The sequence below is a fragment of the Haliotis asinina genome, chromosome 5 (genome assembly GCF_037392515.1).
Source record: "Haliotis asinina isolate JCU_RB_2024 chromosome 5, JCU_Hal_asi_v2, whole genome shotgun sequence".
NCBI classification, from domain to species: domain Eukaryota; kingdom Metazoa; phylum Mollusca; class Gastropoda; order Lepetellida; family Haliotidae; genus Haliotis; species Haliotis asinina.
Genome location: NC_090284.1, coordinates 74,399,919 through 74,422,787, shown reverse-complemented (window position 1 = coordinate 74,422,787; position 22,869 = coordinate 74,399,919). Strand labels below are relative to the sequence as shown.

Below are 22,869 nucleotides of genomic sequence, written 5' to 3'. Positions count from 1 at the left end.
CTAGACACACTTCAAACAACGGCGTGTAGTATTTCAATGGCGCATCAGATCAGATCGGCGATCTGCCACATTTTTCACACACCCCAATTAAACCCCAACTTGTTTTTAAGTCACAAAACTATCACTATTGCTTGCAGACACCTTTCAACTAAAGGTATATTTCCCTGCTAAAACATAAAGGAATGTGTGAAAGAAGCTTTTGTTGACGAAACTCAGTCTATCTTCGCTGTGTACCCATAATTGAAGCCAGAGAGTCACAAGATGCCGACTTGAAACTTTACTACAAACATATTTTCTTATACTGACACTAATTACAAATATGTGACTAGAACTGAAGTAACAGAACAGGTGACTTACCTTCTACGTGTAGGTTCCGAGTTGTCACAAAACTCAGCGAATGTAATCAGCTGTTGAAAATGAACCGAGCTCAATCTTAAATACTAAGCTGCCGCCATATTGTCTCCACTGGTCACGTGACAAAGCGAGACATACGTTCAGCGGTTTTTCGAGGAGTTTCCACTCCCCTCTCTATATAGGCTCCCTGGTATAACCAAATATTGCAAATCAAGGTCTCGACCATAATTTGTTAAACTAAAACGACTAAGAAGAAATCGTGAAAGGTGTACCCCAGCCAACAGGAGGTGTCTCGTCCAGACTATCAAGAGCTAATGTATTTAATAATGCGGTGTTATCAAATGTATACAGACATACAAACTGACAGTCCTTGCTTAGTGCCATTCTGTGTGACCACAGACCTTGCAGTCATCCAGTGTATTATTGAATGCATACATCTAGAAAAAGATGTGCTAGACGCTTTGCTGGATGATGCAGACCACAGCACCTGGTCTTGGTGAACAGAGTCCAAGGGGCACAAGCAGAGCATTTATGTAACTTTTATCATGAATCATGTAGTGATCACATTGCCTCAAACAAGATCACCGCAGTCGGGTCTGTTCCTAATATAAGTAATGGTACTTTATAAAACAGGAACATTGATGTTAGGTTTGTGCAAGGATATATCATCATCTTACCGTTGAACACAAGATCGCTGATGTTAAACTGACTGATTCTGCAATGATCACACTGTCTACAGCAGGGCCTAGATTTTCGAAGCTCTTTTAGTGCAAAGATAGTCGCATGTGCCATGCATTAACATTGACTTGCGAGTGTCGAGAGCTTCGAAAATCTAGTCCCAGGTTTGTTGAATAATTATATAATAATAATCCCTCCATGTTGCGAATATATACATGCACACTGCATGCTCAAAGGGCTGACATATTACCCTCAACGAGTGCAGAAAAATCCTTGCCGTGAATACAACAGATCGCCTGTCAGGCGCCCAACGTTCAAATTCAGATTATCGTCTTATCATCTTGAAGTAGTTATCATACTGTGGAAATGAGTATCATTTAACTGCAATTCCAGAATCACACAGTGATTAATATGTACAATGTGTTGTTGTGTTGTTCATATATTAACAAGTTACCTTCATGAAGCACGTATATCCTTTTCCAGCCCGTGTCGGATGAAACCACCTTAGTAACTAAAACCATGAAAGATGGACAGTCGGACAATAAGTGGGATGAACTCTGGAAAGACTCCAAAAAGCCGACGAATACAATAGCGAAGAAAATCATTGCCCACGTGAGTAGCAGATTGGGAAACGTCCGTAAAATCATGAAATATCGTAGCGTGAAGTCGCTTTCCTCCCATCCCCACCGCGGGTAATACTTTGCAGCGGCCATAAAATGTCCGGGACCTTTGTTTGGATTCAAACAACGGACTCTTTGATCCATAGCTGGTCGCCTTGTACACATGTCCAAAGAGGTAAGCCCCTTCAGAAGTTGTGGGGGTTTGGATAGCATCTGCGATGTGATTCGACGCCCTGCTACACTCTCATGTAAAGTGAAAAAACGCAATGAATTGTTTCGTCTCACAACAGTATTGTCTTAACAGGCATTATTAAGTTACTGTATTGCGCCATCTGTAAGGCACTGAATGCACCCCTCACCCGTTGTGGTACATTTTCCCATCACGTTCTCTTATTACGTTTTTCATGAATACTGTGTTCTTTAGCTATGAGACTCGAATTAGTACAGTCGTGACCTTTATCATATTACTGGATTGCATCACGTGTTTGGTTGCCCGTCTGTTGTCGTGTTGTCAGTATGGATGTAACGGCCTCTGTGTGTTGCTACGGTTACAAATTGCTGTAACAGAAGGTGTAAGAAAATATATGACACTGAGAAGTTTGAAATTTTCAATATATTTGTATTCAGCAAAAACAAAGGCAGGATGCAAAGCAAAATACAGACATTCACAATAGAGGTTTCATGTACAATACAACTGAGTCAATTCTAAAGTAATGGCCAGTGGGTCACAAATATAGTCAACTCACCGAAGTCTTGGTGGGAGAATGCGAAACAGTTATGCAGAATGTAACACAGCGAGCGGTCTGGCAGCGGTTATGTAGATCAAGCGTTGACGGAGATTGGCAGATATGTACTCCACGTAATCTGTATCTGTGTCAACAATACGAAACCGGCCTTATATACAGATATAGAGCACTTACGACCATCACCATCAACGTGGAATTCTCAAGGCCAGCCTCGTGTTTACCTCACAAAATAATCAAAGGGAGGTAACTCCATAGAACTACCTTAAACGCCTGCCGATAAAATACCTATGCCACTGAACATTTATGATACGAAATGTGACCCATAATAATTATTACTAAAACACTAAAAGTTGCAGCTGAATTTGCTTGTTAAGAGTTGCTTCCCTTGTTTACCTCCGCCAGCGACCCAACTCGGACAGTACACCTCCAGCGAAATCATATAACGATCATTAAACCTTGCCAAGCATTTGCCATAGCTACCATCTTCATGCGATTAACAGATTCACCAAAACGCAACATTTCCAACTAAATAGTTGTTACTCTCTATCGTGCCAGAAACCTCTATTCATGGGTTCGAATCCCGGTTCGCCTTTAGTCATGTTGTCAGAATCCTATCTGCTGACGTTGATTTTACAAATACGCATAGATTCCTTTTGTCCAACTAGATTGAAGCGACACTGAATTCACTCACTCACTCACTCACTTGTTCCAGTCCAAGGCAGACATGGTTGACATACTGAACCACAGCACAAACCAGATCAGCAGTATGAATGGCGACCAAGTCGGAGCCCTTGCCCACGGTCTGGCCATGGTGTTGGGTGTACCGTCTCGGACATCACTGCAAGCGGCGGTAAAATTTAGACTTGAACGTTGTTTTATTCAGCATTCATCGCCATTCCCGCCACATTGAGGAGAAATGTAAATATTTAAGTCTGGGGCTAACAGACTAGTAATTGCTAACATTACGGTACGCACGGGGACAAAGACATGGGAACATTTCGTGAGAACTGAGTGTTACTGTACATGGTGTTGGAATGGAGTGTTACTGTACATGGTGTTGGAATGGCGTGTTACTGTACATGGTGTTGGAATGACGTGTTACTGTGCATATGGTTGGAATGGCGTGTTACTGTACATGGTGTTGGAATGGCGTGTTACTGTACACGGTGTTGGAATGGAAAGTTACTGTACATGGTGTTGGAATGGCGTGTTACTGTACATGGTGTTGGAATGGAAAGTCACTGTAGAATTATGTTGGGATGGAGTGTTACTGTACATGGTGTTGGAATGGAGAGTAACTGTACATGGTGTTGGAATGGCGTGTTACTGTACATGGTGTTGGAATGGCGTCTTCCTGTACATGGTGTTGGAATGGCGTGTTACTGTACACGGTGTTGGAATGGAGTGTTACTGTACATGGTGTTGGAATGGCGTGTTACTGTACATGGTATTGGAATGGCGTGTTACTGTACATGGTGTTGGAATGGAAAGTTACTTTACATAGTTTTGTAATGGAATGTTACTGTACATGGTGTTGGAATGGAGTGTTACTGTACATGGTGTTGGAATGGAAAGTTACTTTACATGGTTTTGTAATGGAAAGTTACTGTACATGGTGTTGGAATGGAGTGTTACTGTACATGGTGTTGGAATGGCGTGTTACTGTACATGGTGTTGGAATGGCGTGTTACTGTACATGGTTTTGGAATGGAAAGTCACTGTAGAATTATGTTGGGATGGAGTGTTACTGTACATGGTGTTGGAATGGAGAGTTACTGTACATGGTGTTGGAATGGAGTGTTACTGTACATGGTGTTGGAATGGCGTGTTACTGTACATGGTGTTGGAATGGAGTGTTACTGTACATGGTGTTGGAATGGAGAGTTACTGTACATGGTGTTGGAATGGAGTGTCACTGTACATGGTGTTGGAATGGAGTGTTACTGTACATGGTTTTGGAATGGAGAGTTACTGTACATGGTGTTGGAATGGCGTGTTACTGTACATGGTGTTGGAATGGCGAGTTACTGTCCATGGTGTTGGAATGGCGTGTTACTGTACATGGTGTTGGAATGGAGTGTTACTGTACATGGTGTTGGAATGGCGTGTTACTGTACATGGTGTTGGAATGGCGTGTTACTGTACATGGTGTTGGAATGGAGTGTTACTGTACATGGTTTTGGAATGGAAAGTCACTGTAGAATTATGTTGGGATGGAGTGTTACTGTACATGGTGTTGGAATGGAGAGTTACTGTACATGGTGTTGGAATGGAGTGTTACTGTACATGGTGTTGGAATGGCGTGTTACTGTACATGGTGTTGGAATGGAGTGTTACTGTACATGGTGTTGGAATGGAGAGTTACTGTACATGGTGTTGGAATGGAGTGTCACTGTACATGGTGTTGGAATGGAGTGTTACTGTACATGGTTTTGGAATGGAGAGTTACTGTACATGGTGTTGGAATGGCGTGTTACTGTACATGGTGTTGGAATGGCGAGTTACTGTACATGGTGTTGGAATGGCGTGTTACTGTACATGGTGTTGGAATGGCGTGTTACTGTACATGGTGTTGGAATGGAGTGTTACTGTACATGGTGTTGGAATGGAGTGTTACTGTACATGGTGTTGGAATGGCGTGTTACTGTACATGGTGTTGGAATGGAAAGTTACTGTACATGGTGTTGGAATGGCGTGTTACTGTACATGGTGTTGGAATGGAGTGTTACTGTACATGGTGTTGGAATGGCGTGTTACTGTACATGGTGTTGGAATGGAAAGTTACTGTACATGGTGTTGGAATGGCGTGTTACTGTACATGGTGTTGGAATGGAGAGTTACTGTACATGGTGTTGGAATGGAGTGTTACTGTACATGGTGTTGGAATGGAGTGTTACTGTACATGGTGTTGGAATGGAAAGTTACTGTACATGGTTTTGGAATGGAAAGTCACTGTAGAATTTATGTTGGGATGGAGTGTTACTGTACATGGTGTTGGAATGGCGTGTTACTGTACATGGTGTTGGAATGGAAAGTCACTGTAGAATTATGTTGGGATGGAGTGTTACTGTACATGGTGTTGGGATGGAGAGTTACTGTACATGGTGTTGGAGTGGAGTGTTACTGTACATGGTGTTGGAATGGCGTGTTACTGTACATGGTGTTGGAATGGAGTGTTACTGTACATGGTTTTGGAATGGAAAGTCACTGTAGAATTATGTTGGGATGGCGTGTTGCTGTACATGGTGTTGGAATGGAGAGTTACTGTACATGGTGTTGGAATGGAATGTTACTGTACATGGTGTTGGAATGGCGTGTTACTGTACATGGTGTTGGGATGGAGTGTTCCTGTACATGGTGTTGGAATGGAGTGTTACTGTACATGGTGTTGGGATGGAGTGTTACTGTACATGGTGTTGGAATGGAAAGTTACTGTACATGGTTTTGGAATGGAAAGTCACTGTAGAATTATGTTGGGATGGAGTGTTACTGTACATGGTGTTGGAATGGAGAGTTACTGTACATGGTTTTGGAATGGAAAGTCACTGTAGAATTATGTTGGGATGGAGTGTTACTGTACATGGTGTTGGAATGGAGAGTTACTGTACATGGTTTTGGAATGGAAAGTCACTGTAGAATTATGTTGGGATGGAGTGTTAGTGTACATGGTGTTGGAATGGAGAGTTACTGTACATGGTGTTGGAATGGAGTGTTACTGTACATGGTGTTGGAATGGAGCGTTACTGTATATTTGGTTAGAATGGAGAATTACCGTACATGTGGCTGGAATGGCGTGCTACTGTATGTATGGATTGCTGGTACGAGTTGGAAAAGCTGCTCTTAGCGTTGGGAAATCATGATGAGACGCCGCATTCCTTTTTCCTATTAAAACAACCCTGACGTAGAGCGCACTTCATTGCCACAATTAAGTATCCAACTGTTCTTCAAGGTGAAGAGCGTCGACATTGGGGCTAAGGCTGCTAGACAACTCGAAAATATCACCACTCAAAGGCCCTACCCAGCCAAGGAAGAAATCGAGCATGGATCAAAAGGTTTGAGGGTTATCTTATTTCGATATACAATTCCGACATACATGTGTACTCTTGCTTTATGCCTTCCGTTTTTACTTAAATGGCTCTCCCGCCATAGGGCTCGGTTTAAAATAGATTTATAAGGACGCATTGTGAAGTTGCGCACAGAGTGTGGAAGAGGACCTAAAACGGATATAAGCAGAATGTAGGATCATTTGGCACTCGCTCGGTACAGCTTGAAGTTGCATCTGATCACACGAACCCTGCCGGTAGGAGATCTCGGCACAGCTTGAAGTAGCATCTGATCACACTAACCCAGTCGGTAGGAGATCACGGCACAGCTTGAAGTAGCATCTGATCACAGTAACCCAGCCGGTAGGAGATCACGGCACAGCTTGAAGTAGCATCTGATCATACTAACCCTGCCGGTAGGAGATCTCGGCACAGCTTGAAGTAGGATCTGATCACACTAACCCTGCCGGTAGGAGATCTCGGCACAGTTTGAAGTAGGATCTGATCACAGTAACCCAGCCGGTAGGAGATCACGGCACAGCTTGAAGTAGCATCTGATCACACTAACCCAGTCGGTAGGAGATCACGGCACAGCTTGAAGTAGCATCTGATCACAGTAACCCAGCCGGTAGGAGATCACGGCACAGCTTGAAGTAGCATCTGATCATACTAACCCTGCCGGTAGGAGATCTCGGCACAGCTTGAAGTAGGATCTGATCACACTAACCCTGCCGGTAGGAGATCTCGGCACAGTTTGAAGTAGGATCTGATCACAGTAACCCAGCCGGTAGGAGATCACGGCACAGCTTGAAGTAGCATCTGATCACAGTAACCCAGCCGGTAGGAGATCACGGCACAGCTTGAAGTAGCATCTGATCATACTATCCCTGCCGGTAGGAGATCTCGGCACAGTTTGAAGTAGGATCTAATCACACTAACCCTGCCGGTAGGAGATTACGCATCCATCTCGCTGGTAAAGTTTTAACCTTACGTCCAGGAAAGCCGTCAACCACAACCACGACATCGATTATCGACTGTCGACGCCAAAATAGACTGTACATCATTTTGTGTTTGTCGGGTCCACATCATGGTTACAACATCTCCTTCAGCGAAGAGAGCAAGATGTGGTTCATCAGCTGACAAGGTGACAGTTTATGTTTAGTTTGAAGTCAAAGTAACCCTACAGTAAGACTAAACCCACATTTTTTTATAAGGTCTGATAAATAACTGCCATTATTATGTAGTTCGTCAGGACATTGCTGCTGTCCTAGTTGGAAAGTATATGCATGGTATTGGCACTCACTGGACAACCTCCATATTTACTCGTTTTCCAACTGGAAGATTTCCACGTCCTCAGGTACTTCAGCAAGCATACTTTCTTCAATATAAGTTGCTTCACACCGCGAGACAACATCATCAAGGGCGTGAGTGAGTGTGTTAAATTTTACGCCGCACTCAGCAATATTCCAGCTAAATGTCGGTGGTCTGTAAATAATCGAGTATGGACCAGACAATGCAGTGATCAACAGCAGGAACATCGACTGGTAACCGATGGTATGTGTCAACCAAGTTAGCGATCCCGTCTGTGGCCTCTTACAACAAGCATAGTCGTTAAAACGATGAAAGTGAAAAGCATCTATGATGAGAGTTCATGAAGAAACTTTTAATAATAAATGTGGCTTCTAAACCAGCGTGTACCTTCTGTTTTTGTTCAATACGTCAATTAAATGTATACATGCAGTAAATCTACATACATACACCATTTCAACGCCTTAAAAAATCTCTTGTTCTCAAAATTATAGTTGTATGTTATGAATTTTCTTGAATTGTTTCCCCAGTTCTTTTTCAACAGCAAGACATTCCTGTACTTTAGACACAGTCATACTGAAAGGGGGCGTTTTCTTCATTGTGTTTGCCATTGGCTAGTTGCTTTGATTGTACTGACCACAGAAGTTCCACAAAGGCGATGTTCCATTCCACAGGAATTGTTAAGTACCTTGGAAAGCTACTGGAAACGACCACGCCAGACTCTTCACTACGCATGCCCAAGGAGATATCAGAGGACACCATGACCACTCCGAATGACGCTTCCGACACTCACTATGAAGAGAATCTGTTCCTCATGACCAGGAACGCCAAGTTGAACAAAATGAATGCCATGGAACAGGCCAAGGCGGTGCGTACAATAGTTATAGCTGGAAAGTGACTTTAGGAAGTTTTATGTTTCAAATATGCTGAATAGTTCCTTTATGACCCCTTTAGATTTCATTTATTAATAATATTTAGACATCGCGTTCTGCCTCGTAAAGGTTAAGTACACTCAAAATATTTTCCTTCGACTAATGAGGGCGGATGCTTTTCTGAATAAAGAACTTACGACTTTTTCCACGCAACCCAGTCTACGTAACCTTAGGCTCAGATTTGTCCGTTACACTCCTATTCCCAGTCTAACAAAGCCAAGTAAGAGGTCGCGTCAGGTAACCTTTGTGATTGACCAATCAGAACACAGCTTACCAAATCGCGAAAGTTGACTTTTACCTCGAAAAGGTATCTGAACGATTTCGAATGCTATTTTCCATGCGATCGCTTCCGGGTGGTGCACAACAGTGAGACATCAGTCGCTCAAAATAGCGTTTTGTCAATATTCAAGGACGTCAGATTGCAGAAATATTAGCTAATGGTAACCATATCAACATAAATCCCAAAGCGTATATACTACAGGTTAAATATTTGTGTTTTATGTGGACTTTCGTTTGTTGAGAGAGCAGTGTCAGAACGTATTCTATTTCTATGGCGACCCGGGAATTTTTCAAGTCCCGACGATGTTGTGTGATTGGTTAAATCCGAGCGGCCGTCTCGCATTTGATTGGGCTGTCATAGGTCGTAATAAGACCATAGCAAAACCCACATCAAAACCCACCTTCCCTGCTACGTGTTCTTCTGATCAATCCTCACTGCTTTTTGAGCATAGTACCCAAAACGAAGAGGAAAAAGCACCATAGTTAAAATGATGACTCGTTAACCTCGAGGAAACAGTTATGTTATAACCCATGCACGTTGTAATTCAGACTAAAAGGGTGTTACCAAAAGTAGAAGAGTCCATCAAACATGTCCTTAATACCATGGAGAGTATGGTGGTGAAGAACCAGAAACCACTGACCTACAAGACCGATACCCTAACCATGGCCGTGCAGAAGAGGTCCCCCGACAACATCCGCGACATCATCCGTGCAGAGGAGTTTGATTTCCAGTTTATTGCGCCTAAAGTTGGGACAAACGTTCTGGATACCCTGAAGGAACCAGTTGTTGATGTGAGTATAGTACATACCATTGATTAAACCCTATATATTTTCTTCGAATCAGTGAACGATTCCGGCTATATCATAGCCATGTGTGCATGAATCACGACAAGACGGAAGGGTTCGCAGGTGTTGACGAAGATGAGCCATAGCCCCCAACCCAAACACATTCGGCGACACGTCGACTGTTTTCCTGATAAACATCCGAGCTTTGGGTACAGGATCTAATTTGTGGGTCTCTGGTGGGCCCAGTTTTGAAATATGTTCAAAATGTCTAACCTGAAATTTTGTGGAATCTTTGAAGTCCTTGAATGCTGCAGCCCTCCACCAAAGACCTTAGTAAGACACATGCTCTTCGTAGAAAGAGAATGCGTAATTCAAAATGCTGAAACTTAAAAAACTGCAATGCACATAGTCCGGCCGTCACTTTTGCTGTGCATAGTTCCGGCATTATAACGGACAGGATATAGACGGTCACCTTTGCTGTACGGAGTTCCGCCGTTATAACATAGAGGAGATACAGGGTTACCTTTGCTGTACGGTATTCCGTCGTTATAACATACAGGAGCGAGACCGTCACCTTTGTTATACATAGTTCCGACGTTATAACGTACAGATAGTCGGTCACCTCTGCTGTACGTAGTTCTGCCGTTATAACATACAGCTAGACGGTCACTTTTGCTGCACGTAATTCCATCGTTATATCATACAGGAGATAGACAGTCATCTATGCTGTACATAGTTCTGGGGTTTCAGGAGTCGCCGCATCGGCCCTGATATGATCGTGCGCTGTCAGTGACTTACCAATGCCTTACTCAGACGTATCATTGGTTAATGGCCGCTCATGAGTTACTTCCCCGATCAGCGACACACAGCCAAACTCACTTTATCAGTGACATGCTGAGGTCTAGTAGTTTTTTAAACGAACTCTGGGACTTCTTTAAATGTTAATTCTTGACTTCTCGGAAACGCCAGCTTACGTATATTTCCAAAATATCTTGTAAAAACCTAACCCCTTATACGATGGTTATGAGCTAATATGCACACACGTTAGGCTTGTAATCCGTGTAGGCTGCTAGAAAGCTGGCATGACGCGACTTGACGTTAAAGCTAGGTCTATAGCTAGTTTACACACGTTAGGCTTGTAATCCGTGTAGGCTGCTAGAAAGCTGGCATGACGCGACTTGACGTTAAAGCTAGGTCTATAGCTAGTTTACACACGTTAGGCTTGTAATCCGTGTAGGCTGCTAGAAAGCTGGCATGACGCGACTTGACGTTAAAGCTAGGTCTATAGCTAGTTTACACACGTTTGTCATGCCATACACCTATTATGACGTCATCAGTACCACCGCTTCTCGACACCTTATCTCTTGTACCAGATAGGTGAACTGAGTCAAATAACACCGATATACGGTAATTGTTAGCACAACATTTCTGCACGCATAGCATAGAGACATAATTCATTTCCTGTTGTTGTAAGGTAAGCATGAATCCCTAAATCAGTAAGAGAATTAATTCAGCGTCGTAAGTAACTCAGTGTGTTAGCAGACAAATCTGACAAATGATCGGTACCAGAACGATACACCTAAATATATATGATTACAACAACCATTGATAAATAAAATAAGGAAATTCAGGGCAATAACATATACTCTCCAGAACCCTATAAACTGAAGACATATTATGCAATACATAATGATATTTAACGAACAAAAGACATACATAGAGAAAAGGTTGCGTTCAATTCACAAAATATTGAACACACCTGAAGATGTCGTGCACATGATGCAATATGATGCACTTTCTGGACTGTCAACTGAATTTAATACTATATATACAGTTATTGTATATACTTAAACTGAACAAAACAGTTGTTCTGGATATATACAAATATGTCTAAACGTATGTATGAATTTAGTTTTGAACATTATGCACAGATGCAAACAATCTGAACAAAGATTTTTTTTAACGAAATATGAAAACAATTGGCAGCAAGAAAAAAATACTATTCTATACAAAATTGGACATTACATAAATGAAGTAATTTTATCTTCAGAAAGCAAGAAGTTGCATGTGAGAGCATCTAACTTTTACAAATTCACGGGAAGCATGCCCCCCGGACGCCCTAAAACCCTCGAGAATGAATAGTTGTACAGTGAAATATCGCTTGTGTGAGATCACACAATGTGTGCCAGGATATGTGTTGCAGTGTGACGTCATCTGTTACAATGACGTCACACAATCAAATGACATTTACCTTTCCTGTATTTTTAACACTCTATTTACTGTTTAGTGCTGATTAAGCTAAAAGATCAGTGCAGTTTGACAGGGAATATCGTCATTCTATTGTTATGATGCAAGTCTCCGAGGGTTTAACGATTATCGATTCCGGTTGATATAGTGTATAGCACATGATACTGTGGAGAGAATCTCTCCATATTACACAGACTATAGTTTCAGGTTTAGGAAATGCTGTATTAACACCATAGCACAACGAAGTATACCTATACATCAGGTTTTGATCTGATGTTATGATGGTCAAACTGACGAAGAGTAATGCATGAATGCCCCATGGGGCACTCACATGATCACATCCCTCGCAACTGTCACTAATAAAGACACAGGGTATTCGCTATACTTATATATGCATACACAAAAATGTTCATGTAGGTGCACATCTCTCTTATTTAGTGGTGCCTGACTGACATTCAGACCGATATGTACGTTTCAGACCGTGATTTTCAAGAAGAATCCCTATGTAAATTCCGTTGACCGATCCTCTGACGACATCACATCATCGGTCCTTGAGCTTACTCTGAAGGACAACAATCAGACCATCATCGATGTTCCCCTTAAGCTGAAGGTCCGGTCTCCAACCTCGCCCAACGAAAAAATCTATCGCATGAAGGACACGATGTATGGCCCGTCACAGATGATGTACCATCGGTTCCTCCTCAGAAACACCGAAGACTCCACCTTTATTTTTGTCAGAACCCCAGTCCAGGTAACCAACGTTACGGGTTACCTTCGAAGCGGTCGTGCACCAACAATGAAGAAGTTTGACGTGAAAGTAATTGGTCTTAAAGAGGAATGGAAAGGCCAGGAAGCGTACAAAATTGTTATACCCTCTCATTCTTTGAAAAATGGCACAGTCTACTTGGCACTGAAAATGATATTCCGGCCTGGCACCATATTACCTGGCAGAAAAAAACGTAAGTTGTCAACGTACCTTGTGTGACAGTCTGCTCCTCTGCTTCAGTGGACCTTGATATATCTTGCGTGACAGTGTACCAGACTGCTTGAGTTGACCTTGATATATCTTATGTGACAGTGTGCCCTATTGTTTGAGTGGAACCTGCCGTACTTTGTGTGACAGTGTGCCAATGTGCTTGAGTGGGCCCTGACGTACTTTGTGTGACAATGTGCCCCTCTGCTTGAGCATACCCTGACTTACCTTGTGTGACAGTGTACCCATCTGCTGGACTTGACCTTGATGTACCTTGTGTGGCAGTGTACCCCTCTGCTTGAGAGGACCCTGACGTACTTTGTGTGACTGTGTCAAGGTCCACTCAAACAGAGTGGCACAAACACTAAAACATTTCTGTTAATGTTATGATTTGAAACGCCTTTATATATTTCATCTTTATTGCGATGTAGGTTCGGCGTTTGTTTTCAATGGCAACGACTCCGGGCCTGACCTGTTTTCGCACGACTATGGCGACGAGGACTATTTGCAGTTCAACACGTCAGAAGCCGTCTACGCAGAACTTGAGAACGGGGAATACGGACTCGTGATGGTCACTGACGGCTGTAGAGTATGGGATCCCGTAAGGGAGATTTGGGATGCCAAAGCGTGCAAGGTGACTGAAACTGTTTTCAGCTATCGTTGGGTTGCTTGTTATTTCCACAGTATCCCAGCTATATGACGGGGGTCTAATAGTCTGGGACTGCTATCAAGAGCTATTCAAACTCTAACTGACTGCCCACGAGAAAAATAATTACAATGTTACAAAAGTACAATTTCGGATGTATCGTTTCTTGTTTAAGGTAGTTTTGATGCTTGACTCGATATTTCAGTGAATAGTTTTGTTTATTACTGCTTTGTATTAGGAAACAGTATGGAGTTCCTCCAGTGGTTTAGGAAGCAAAATACACACAACAATGTTATAGAAGGAACAGTTCGAGCAATAGATGCGTCTTGATGAAATGTATTGAGTGAATTCTGAGGGAAGTCTGCGTGGAATTACTTATTTGGCCTCAATAATTCAGCTTCGATTATCAAAGGACAGTCGGAATAAGGAGAATCCAGAATTGACAACATCAGGGATATCATTTGTTAGCTCATGTGGATTGTCGGAGAAATACGCAGCAGGTAATTTCGGAAGAACCAGTTTGTTAGTTTTGGAACGTCCGGGTTGAAGGTGCCCAACAAGTAGCCTGACTGGTCGTTGTTTAAGGTACATGCAGTTTGACTGACAGGGATTGTGCGGGTATCAAAGCATGTCAGGTATGTTGTGTGGTTTCAGTGTTATGAATCCCAGAATCATTGGCATGTTGCGGGGAGGGACAGTTTAAGTTCTTAGAGATTGTTCTGCCTTGTCCAGACAATTTTAGATGACTGACAGCTGCGAAGCAAAGCCCTATGCTGTTCCCTAATAACAAATCAGAAAATCTATAGCAACCTTGTCATTTGTATTTCCAGATCTCCCCCTACTCGAACCCAGACGAAACCTTCTGTACGTGTACCGACTCTCCGGGCAAGGCGTTTGCTACCACCTTCTACGTCCCACCAAATACCATCGACTTCTCCCTCGTCTTCACAAAGTTTGACCCCAGCAACGCAGCCGTATACGGCCTCATCATCGGCGTCATCTCAGTCTACATCCTGGGACTCGTCTGGGCAAGACGACAGGATCGCAGAGATATAGAGAGAGTGAGACATCTATATCGTACTATTGATTACATACATGGATAACAAGTATGGATTAATACGGATATCACGAGTGACATTACAATCCCTAACCATGTCAAGGGACTTAACCTGACCGTATTGTTATACGTACTCAATAATGTACCAAACATTGGAGTGTGGGAGGATACATTGACGAAGGCTTAGCTAAGTCAAGAATGCAGCAGTCTAAGGTTCGACAACTTCCTGGTATATTGTTCAAATTTAGTTTTCATCAGTCTATTCATGATACTAGATAAATACAAAATCGATGTTTGTGATTAATAACTAATCTGAGCTCAAGAATAAGTAAATCCAGTTGTAGTCAGTATCAAAGTATCACTGGACAGCACTCTTTAAGTGTGCTTATTTGGTATTCGATGTGGCAAGACAGTTAGTCGTAAGACCAACAAAGATGGTATTTCAGGTTAGTGGGTAAGAGGCAGAAGGGTAATCACATACAGGCCTTGAATTCAAATGATTTGAATCCCAGAATCAGTGACACTGATGTTTGTGTTTCAGTGGAGAGTTGGCTACCTGGTAGATAATCTGACGTCAGACAAATACTTTTACCTGCTTCAAGTCCACACCGGCCTCCGCAAGAACTCAGGGACTGAATCCCGGATCAGCTTCGTCCTGGCTGGCGAACAGGGGGACACGGGGGTCCGGATCCTCAGTGACGGCAAGAGGGTGAGTGGCTAGACTCAACAGTTTTCAGTTATGTTGAAGCGCAGAAGGTAAGTGTGAGAGCAAATGGTAAGTGACCCTGGTGAAATCCACAGATCTGGTATGGTTCTGGCAAAGCGGAAATCAGTAAAGTGCCAAACACGTAATCGAACCAACGACTATAGAGCCCAATCACGTATTCGAACCCACGACCATTATGCCCAATCACGTATTCTAACCCACGACCATAATGCCCAATCACGTATTCGAACCCACGGCCATAGTGCCCAATAAAACAGTAAACAGTGTTTGTGACACCTCGATCATTGGGACCCGCTCACAAACTGAGACCTCATTTGTAGATTGGACCCACATGATAATTGATGCTGCCAGTAACTGTTGTGCTGGTTGTCAGTACAAATGATGCCACTGAAGGTAGCTGCGGTCTTAACCAGCTGTAGCAACATGGACAACAATAGGGATTGAGACAATAGAACACGAAGCCATAAAATATTTCTATACTACTTGTAGTAATAAAAATACACCTTAGAACCACATATCAGGGTCTGAATTCACAAGCGTTCGCAAAGTTACGAGGTGTTGTTACTCCATAGTCTATCGTAGGATTAGGAATGACGTAGTGCTACGAATGCTTTTTGTATCGACCCCCAGAAGTATTGCTATACTGAAACTGGTGCTGTTGCATATCCTGTACGGTTGTTCGGACAGAGTATCTCCACGGGAAGTGTGATGAATTACATACTGGCGGTGCCTCGGCAGCTCGCCGATCTGTCCTACCTGCGTATATGGCATGACAACTCAGGACCTGGCTCCAAGGCGTCCTGGTTCCTTAACAAGATCATCACTGAGGATCTGCAGACACAGCAGAGGTATGTTCAGTATCACTACCTGATAGCGTATCAGTTTAATGCACTAGTAGACAACGCCATGAACCTTACGAACAGCAGTTTCATTACGGAAGACCATTAATTTTGGATGATTAATTTCGAATGGGATAATTTCTTGGGAATAGGGCATGTTGGGTTCTTGAGTATTTCCTATAATTATTTATGTGGAGGATCAGTTCTCCAGTGTTTGGTGTACCATATATACTACAATTTTAGGGTGCTCGTCTACTTTTTGTTTGTAGTATATGTAGCGTTAAGTAAATTATGTAATGTTCTACAGATACATCTTCGTCTGTGACCACTGGCTGGCGGTAGATAGGGAGGATGGAATCATAGACCGTGTCCTACCCGTGTCGGTCAAGGACGATTTCATGACCTTTGACAAACTCTTCTCTGAGCATGCTCGTCTTAACATCACGGACACTCATCTCTGGCTGTCAATCTTCATGCGACCAGAGCGATGCACCTTTTCCCGGGTTCAGCGCGTGTCCTGCTGTTTGGCATTGCTGTTCCTCATGATGATATCAAGTGCCATGTTCTTCAAATCGCAGGCAGAGAAAGAAGATGAGGAAACAATTCGGCACGAAGTAAAGATAGGCGGGCTCCGGTTCTCCATGACCAGTTTCTACGTGTCACTGGTCAGTCTGATGGTCACCATGCCTCCCACCATCCTGCTTGTCTTGCTCTTCAAGTCCAGCAAACCGAAGGTGAAGAATGACCAGCAGTTACAGGTGACTCGGTCTCAACCTTCCAAACACAGACCCCAAGAAGAAGATGAAGACGTCTTGACCAATCGCTACAGGAACAAGCCGCTACCACATGTCTTTGTGTACATTGCATGGGTACTGCTTGCTCTGATTGTAATGACCTGTGGGTTCTTCCTTATCCTCTACAGTATGCAGTGGGGTAAGGCGGTGTCCGAGGAGTGGCTCACGTCATTCTTCATGTGCTTCGCACAAAGCGTTATTGTGATGGATCCTCTAAAGGTTTGTGTTCTTCAGTTTCAGTGACGACTTTCGTTATGACCACTTTCTTTTATGACCACTTTCCGACTAGCATTTCGTTATTGTATAGGCCGTCCTAAAGTGCAAACCACTTCAAAGTTGGGTTCTATAAAACATTTCTCCAAAGTACTGTTTACATGCCTCCAAAGTGCACTGATTTCTCTTTGGTCTGTCCAACGTTTCATAAGCGATATCTGTAAATGAATTTAACACCGAATGTTACGATGTACATGGACATGAGTGCCATGCTTTACTCACAAAACCTGATTGTTGGCCTAGTCGTGGCGTCAGCGAAGGTCGCCGGCTCACAAACGACTACGTGTACGCTGGAAAGCCTCCGACTTCTCAACGTTTTTGGTGACAGATCGGGTTTCGGCTTATATACCATATCACAACAAACAGTAAACATGGCCACAGTCATCTTCAACTTAACTGCTGAGATTTGTCTTCCGTATTTCCACGGATCTACCATCCTAGGGTAAAATATGCTTATGGACAGTCATTTCCTAACACCCAAAACGTTATCAACTTTTGATGCATTCCTGTTATTCCAAATCTCGTTGTCAGTTATCATCATTACTGTTGTGACCTGAGGCAAACCTTGCTGCTATTGTATTGTCTGCTTAGTTCGTAATGATTGATTCAAATATTCTCCACAACAGGTTGTTATTTTGGCCATCCTCTTTGCCTTTTGCCTGAGGGACCCCTTCGATTCCAAGGGGGAAATTGATATTCAGAGGGTTGAAACGGAGGCTCGGATGTACGGAAAAGCAGAGCTGGGTACTTGTGGATTTAAAAAAATATATTAGCGAGATTGAAGGAAACTGTGTTTATTGAGAAACAACAGCAATAATAACAATATTTCAAACTGAAAAATTAATCATGTCCTTTGGCTCCATGGCAAGAGTGCTGCTGAACATTGTGTATACGCCACACATCCTCCTGCGACAATGACTTTGTTGTCTCAGTTTATATCACCAAAAGGCAAATTATATCACATTTCGAACGAGCCTGTAAAGAGTTCATACGTCCCATCATGACTCTCCGTTTGTTGTTTTACAAGATCTGATGTGCATCGCCCCTGAACCACTACCAGAATCTGTTCTGGCCAAGGCAAGGCGGAGACGACGGAAAGAAGTACGAGCTCAGAGTGTCTTCTTCGAACTCATCCAGTATGTCGTGTTCCTGTTTGCGGTCTACAGTTTGTCATTCGGCAACAGGGACGACCGTTCCTTCATGATCCACGAACACATCGATAACAACCTCTACACTGGCAGCATCAACGTTGAGTACCCGTTCGAAGGGGTAAGGCTCAGGGTCGGTCGTGAAACGTTTTATAAATCACTTAAGTTTATATTCATCTACTTTTGTCTGTTGTAGGAGATGTGTCTTTATATTTTATTCACTGTTCGGTGTCTGCATGTTGATGGAAATAGCTCCTCGACCTTGCATGGTCAAGAGTGTATATGGTATAAGCTGATGCAAACAAGCATTATGTTATCCATCATTACATTATATACATACATATGTCTATATGTATGAGTCTGTCAAGCGTTTTCGATGATCTCTTCAAGGATCTCTTCAAGGATCTCTCAGATGAAATGCGTACATGTGTTTCCTGTAAGCCAAATAGCCGCTTCCAAGTCCATGTTTATCTATTTCAAGTAGTGGAAAGAATAACCATCGGAACCACTGATATACACTAGTACTGGTTCATGTATGTCTCTCTCTCTCTCTCTCTCTCTCTCTCTCTATATATATATATATATATATATATATATATATATATATATATGTGTGTGTGTGTGTGTGTGTGTGTGTGTGTGTGTGTGTGTGTGTGTTTGGTCCTTGTACTGAATCAAATGGTTTCTGTATATCTTTATTAACTTTCGATATTTGTGTAATGATCATTTACGTGTGGTATTTCCAGATTCAGTCGTATGACGACTTCTTCACGTGGGCTCAGAGTACATTCATTCCCAGGTTGTTCCCGGAAACAGATATCAGAGGCAGTCGTCTCCCTTGGCGGAAACGCCTCTTCTTTTCTGATCTGACGAACTTTCGGGTAGGACCTGCTAGGATAAGACAACTACGGATGCCCCGGCGTGAGTTAGCTTGATTTGTTAAAACTGTGCATGTAATAAGTTATCCTGAAACTTTTGACATTTTGCTGTTTGTGTGAGCTCTGGAACTGACAGTTTAATATCTGATATTTACCAATTCTACATCATAATAGTATGCCCCACTCACATACTCACACACTCTGTCACTCACACATACTAACTGACATTATATTCCTATTTTCATGAGGAGGCCCGTGAAGATCCGGGGTAGAATAGGTCGTCAGCAACCCACGCTTGCCAAAAAGAGCAACAGTGCTTGTCGATCAAATGGTCAGGCTAGCTGACTTTGTTGACACATGTTATCTGTTCCCAATTGCGCAGATCGATGCCGATGCTGTTGATCACTGGATTGTCTGGTTTAGACTCCATTATTTACAGACCGCCACCATATAGCCGGAATATTGATGGTTGCGGCGTAAAACTAAACTCACTCACTCACTATTTTCATGAGGAGAAACATATAATTTTCCAATCCCTTTGCAGATCAAAGTCCATTCTACGGTAGTCAGTACAACACCCTCGTGTCCAGCCAAAGATACTATGGAGTATATTCTCTGTTCAGCGAGGATGTCAGCAGCTATTGTCTCAAGTGGAAAAAGGCACCGTGCCCAGTACACGAGGATGCCACATCCTTGACTTCTCCTGCATGGAAGTACACTTCGTCGAACGAGGTATGGGGTCTACCGGTAGCCGGGCAGTACAAGATATACAGTGGAGGTGGCTATATGCTTGAACTCAATGTCAACTATGACGTCTCCAAGGACATGCTGAAAGAACTATATGATAATTCGTGGTTAGACAGGCGTACCAGAGCAGTGTTCGTGGAATTCACTCTTTACAACGCATTCGTTAACATCATGGCCCACGTCCGTCTTTCAGCCGAGTTCCCAGAGACGGGTAGCACTATCATCTGGCATGACATAATGACATTCCGCCTGGATCAGCACCATGGTTCCTTAGGTGCCTATGTCCTAATGTGTGAGGTTGTCATAGCTATTATCCTAGTAATATTCACCATCAACCTGATGAAGAAACTGTATGAACAGAAGCTGGCCTACTTCCTCCATGTGTGGCAAACCCTGGACCTTCTAACTGTCATCTGGTGTATGGTTGCCTGTGCCTTCTATGTTATCAGGGAAGTGAACGCTACGCAGACGCTCACTAGATTCAGAGATAATCCAAAGAAGTTCGTCAACTTCCAGCACATTGCAATCTGGGACAATCTGTTCGTCTATTCCCTGGGTGCTCTCGTCTTCTCCACCACTATTCGCATCCTCAGGATCCTTGGTTACAACAAACGAGTCACCATCATAGCAGCAGTGTTGTCCAACTCGGCCAGAGATTTAACAGGATTTGGAATAGTCTTCGGCATAGTTTTCTTTGCCTATGTTTTGAGTGGCTACATCCTGTTTTCTGCCCACTACTATGGCTACCATACCATCTACGACTCAATGTTCACAATCTTCACCTATATGTTGGGTAAGAACATTATGGCGAGACTGATGCTGATAGCTCCAATCTGGGCCCAGATCTACTTCTCCACTCTGGTGTTCTTCATCATCTTTGTCTTGCTGACGATGTTTCAGGCCATCATGAACAACAGCATGACAGTAGTTCGAGACAATTTGAAGAAGATACCTCCGCCATATGGCTTAGTGAACGTGATCATAAACATTTACCGAGCACTCATCAGAGACTGGCTCCCAGACAGCTTCTTCAAGAATCAAAAGAGTAAGATCTGTTCTCATTGGTGCATAGAAAGATCACTTATCAATACATTTTGATTAAAATATGTCTTACCTCAGAGAGGTAAATAGTTTGGATGTTTGTGAGGAAGGTTAAGGCATAACTTGAGAGTGATATTTAGGTGACATTTCTCTTTACATTCTATGCAGTAATTAATGCGATGTTGATGTTTCTGTATTGGAATCCTCTGGCTACAGCGTTTCCGTTTCCTTTTCACAGACGTGGTAGTTGTGGAAGAACATCGCCGAGGACCGACATACCAGGCACTTCGCCAACTGCGAGACCAGCTGGAACAAGCCGTCACGGTACAGTCCTTCCTCCGTCCCTCCATGCTGCACATAACACCTATTTCTTGATCTAAAACCTTGTTAGTAGACTGTAGATCATGTCGTGTCACGTATACGGTACGATATTTTCATTATTCCAAGTATCTCAAGTCTTGACTTTCTGTAAGACATGATCAGAGAAAGTACATGTAAGACTGCTAATTACCTTATGAAACTACACATGAACACTGTTGCATTTTAATGAATTGTCTGATCATCGGATATGAATTCGTATTGATGTCAGCTTTAATATTATCTCCAATCAGAAATATATTTTGATATTGCTGACATGAAAAATATGTTATATTCAGGCAAAAGGAGCGTTTCACAAGACACGCGATGGCAAGACTTTAGACCTTAAAGGAAAACTCAACCAGTTACCGTTAGAGGCAAGGATTCTGAGAGCACATGGGGCAAAGGAGTTCGGAGTGCAGGAGAAAATGAAGCAGTTGGGTGTTCAGGATTTGGAGGAAGAACTAGAAAGGAAGGGCCACGAAACAAGGGCAACCCGAAACAACGGACGGAGAGATCTACTGCATGAGATCACCAATGCAAATCGAGATCGAGAAAGTGGCAAGGCACAGACAGAGCCAGAGAGACAATCGCAGGAGAAAGCGGGTGGACATGACGGCGGCAGGGTGAGAGGAAAGGACCCTGGCGGACCTAGGTCACGTGATCCAAGGGCGCGCGAGCACGGGCGTCACGAGAGACCTCAGAGAAGGAGGCCTCGAATTGAGCAGTAGTTGTTTGGGTTTTACTGACCTAATTGGTTCTAACACCAATATTGTTATTGTTTAATTTTAGTAGTGACTTGACATAAGCTAGCACATTACTGTTTTAGTGATAGTGGTTTGTGTATAACGGTATGAAATATCACTTACATGTAATCAGATCAATTCCATGTTTTTACCGTGTTTTCTATCAGAGTGCATATTGACTACACACAATTTAGGGTTACAGTCTATTGTCTAGTAACTGCAGCAGTATTAATGTATTATTTATAACTAAACGTTCAAATAGACTTTGAAATTAATTTAAAAGGGGTTTAAACGAAAATCAGCATGCTATTACAATATATATTTTACATCATCAATTAAGATAAACTCAGAGTTGAGTTTCGGATGATATGGAGGTGCCTTTCTTTAGTGTTGTTTGTGTTCAAATATTTTGTAATGTATCACTAAACAATATCGCCAAAATGATATTCACATTAGAGTATAATGTGTCACAATAATATTAGTTGAACCTAAACAATGATATTATGTTACAACTGTTAATAGTGCTTTCCTCTAAACACTTGTTGGATATTCTTGTTTGTTTTGTCTTTAATTCTTTCACTTTACGCCAGTCAACGTCTGTTGAGATACAACGTTGTCAATGTCCTGTGCAGAGTTGTGTCCCTTGGGCA

The 22,869-nt window shown here is 42.7% G+C and overlaps 1 protein-coding gene across 1 annotated transcript in view; it reads left to right on the top strand.

Annotated features, from left to right (window-relative positions):
- Positions 1-22,204, top strand: part of LOC137284028 (uncharacterized) — a 39,609-nt gene extending 17,405 nt beyond the window's left edge. Inside the window, exons 14-30 of the mRNA XM_067815688.1 lie at positions 1,516-1,644; positions 3,111-3,248; positions 6,348-6,450; positions 8,424-8,617; positions 9,510-9,752; positions 12,472-12,952; positions 13,398-13,600; positions 14,443-14,673; positions 15,211-15,378; positions 16,084-16,244; positions 16,543-17,248; positions 17,929-18,046; positions 18,330-18,571; positions 19,197-19,371; positions 19,873-21,120; positions 21,355-21,440; positions 21,773-22,204. Coding sequence (XP_067671789.1) covers positions 1,516-1,644; positions 3,111-3,248; positions 6,348-6,450; positions 8,424-8,617; positions 9,510-9,752; positions 12,472-12,952; positions 13,398-13,600; positions 14,443-14,673; positions 15,211-15,378; positions 16,084-16,244; positions 16,543-17,248; positions 17,929-18,046; positions 18,330-18,571; positions 19,197-19,371; positions 19,873-21,120; positions 21,355-21,440; positions 21,773-22,204 — 5,058 coding nt within the window. The remainder of the gene's footprint in view (positions 1-1,515; positions 1,645-3,110; positions 3,249-6,347; positions 6,451-8,423; positions 8,618-9,509; positions 9,753-12,471; positions 12,953-13,397; positions 13,601-14,442; positions 14,674-15,210; positions 15,379-16,083; positions 16,245-16,542; positions 17,249-17,928; positions 18,047-18,329; positions 18,572-19,196; positions 19,372-19,872; positions 21,121-21,354; positions 21,441-21,772) is intronic.
- Positions 22,205-22,869: the final 665 nt, after the last annotated feature.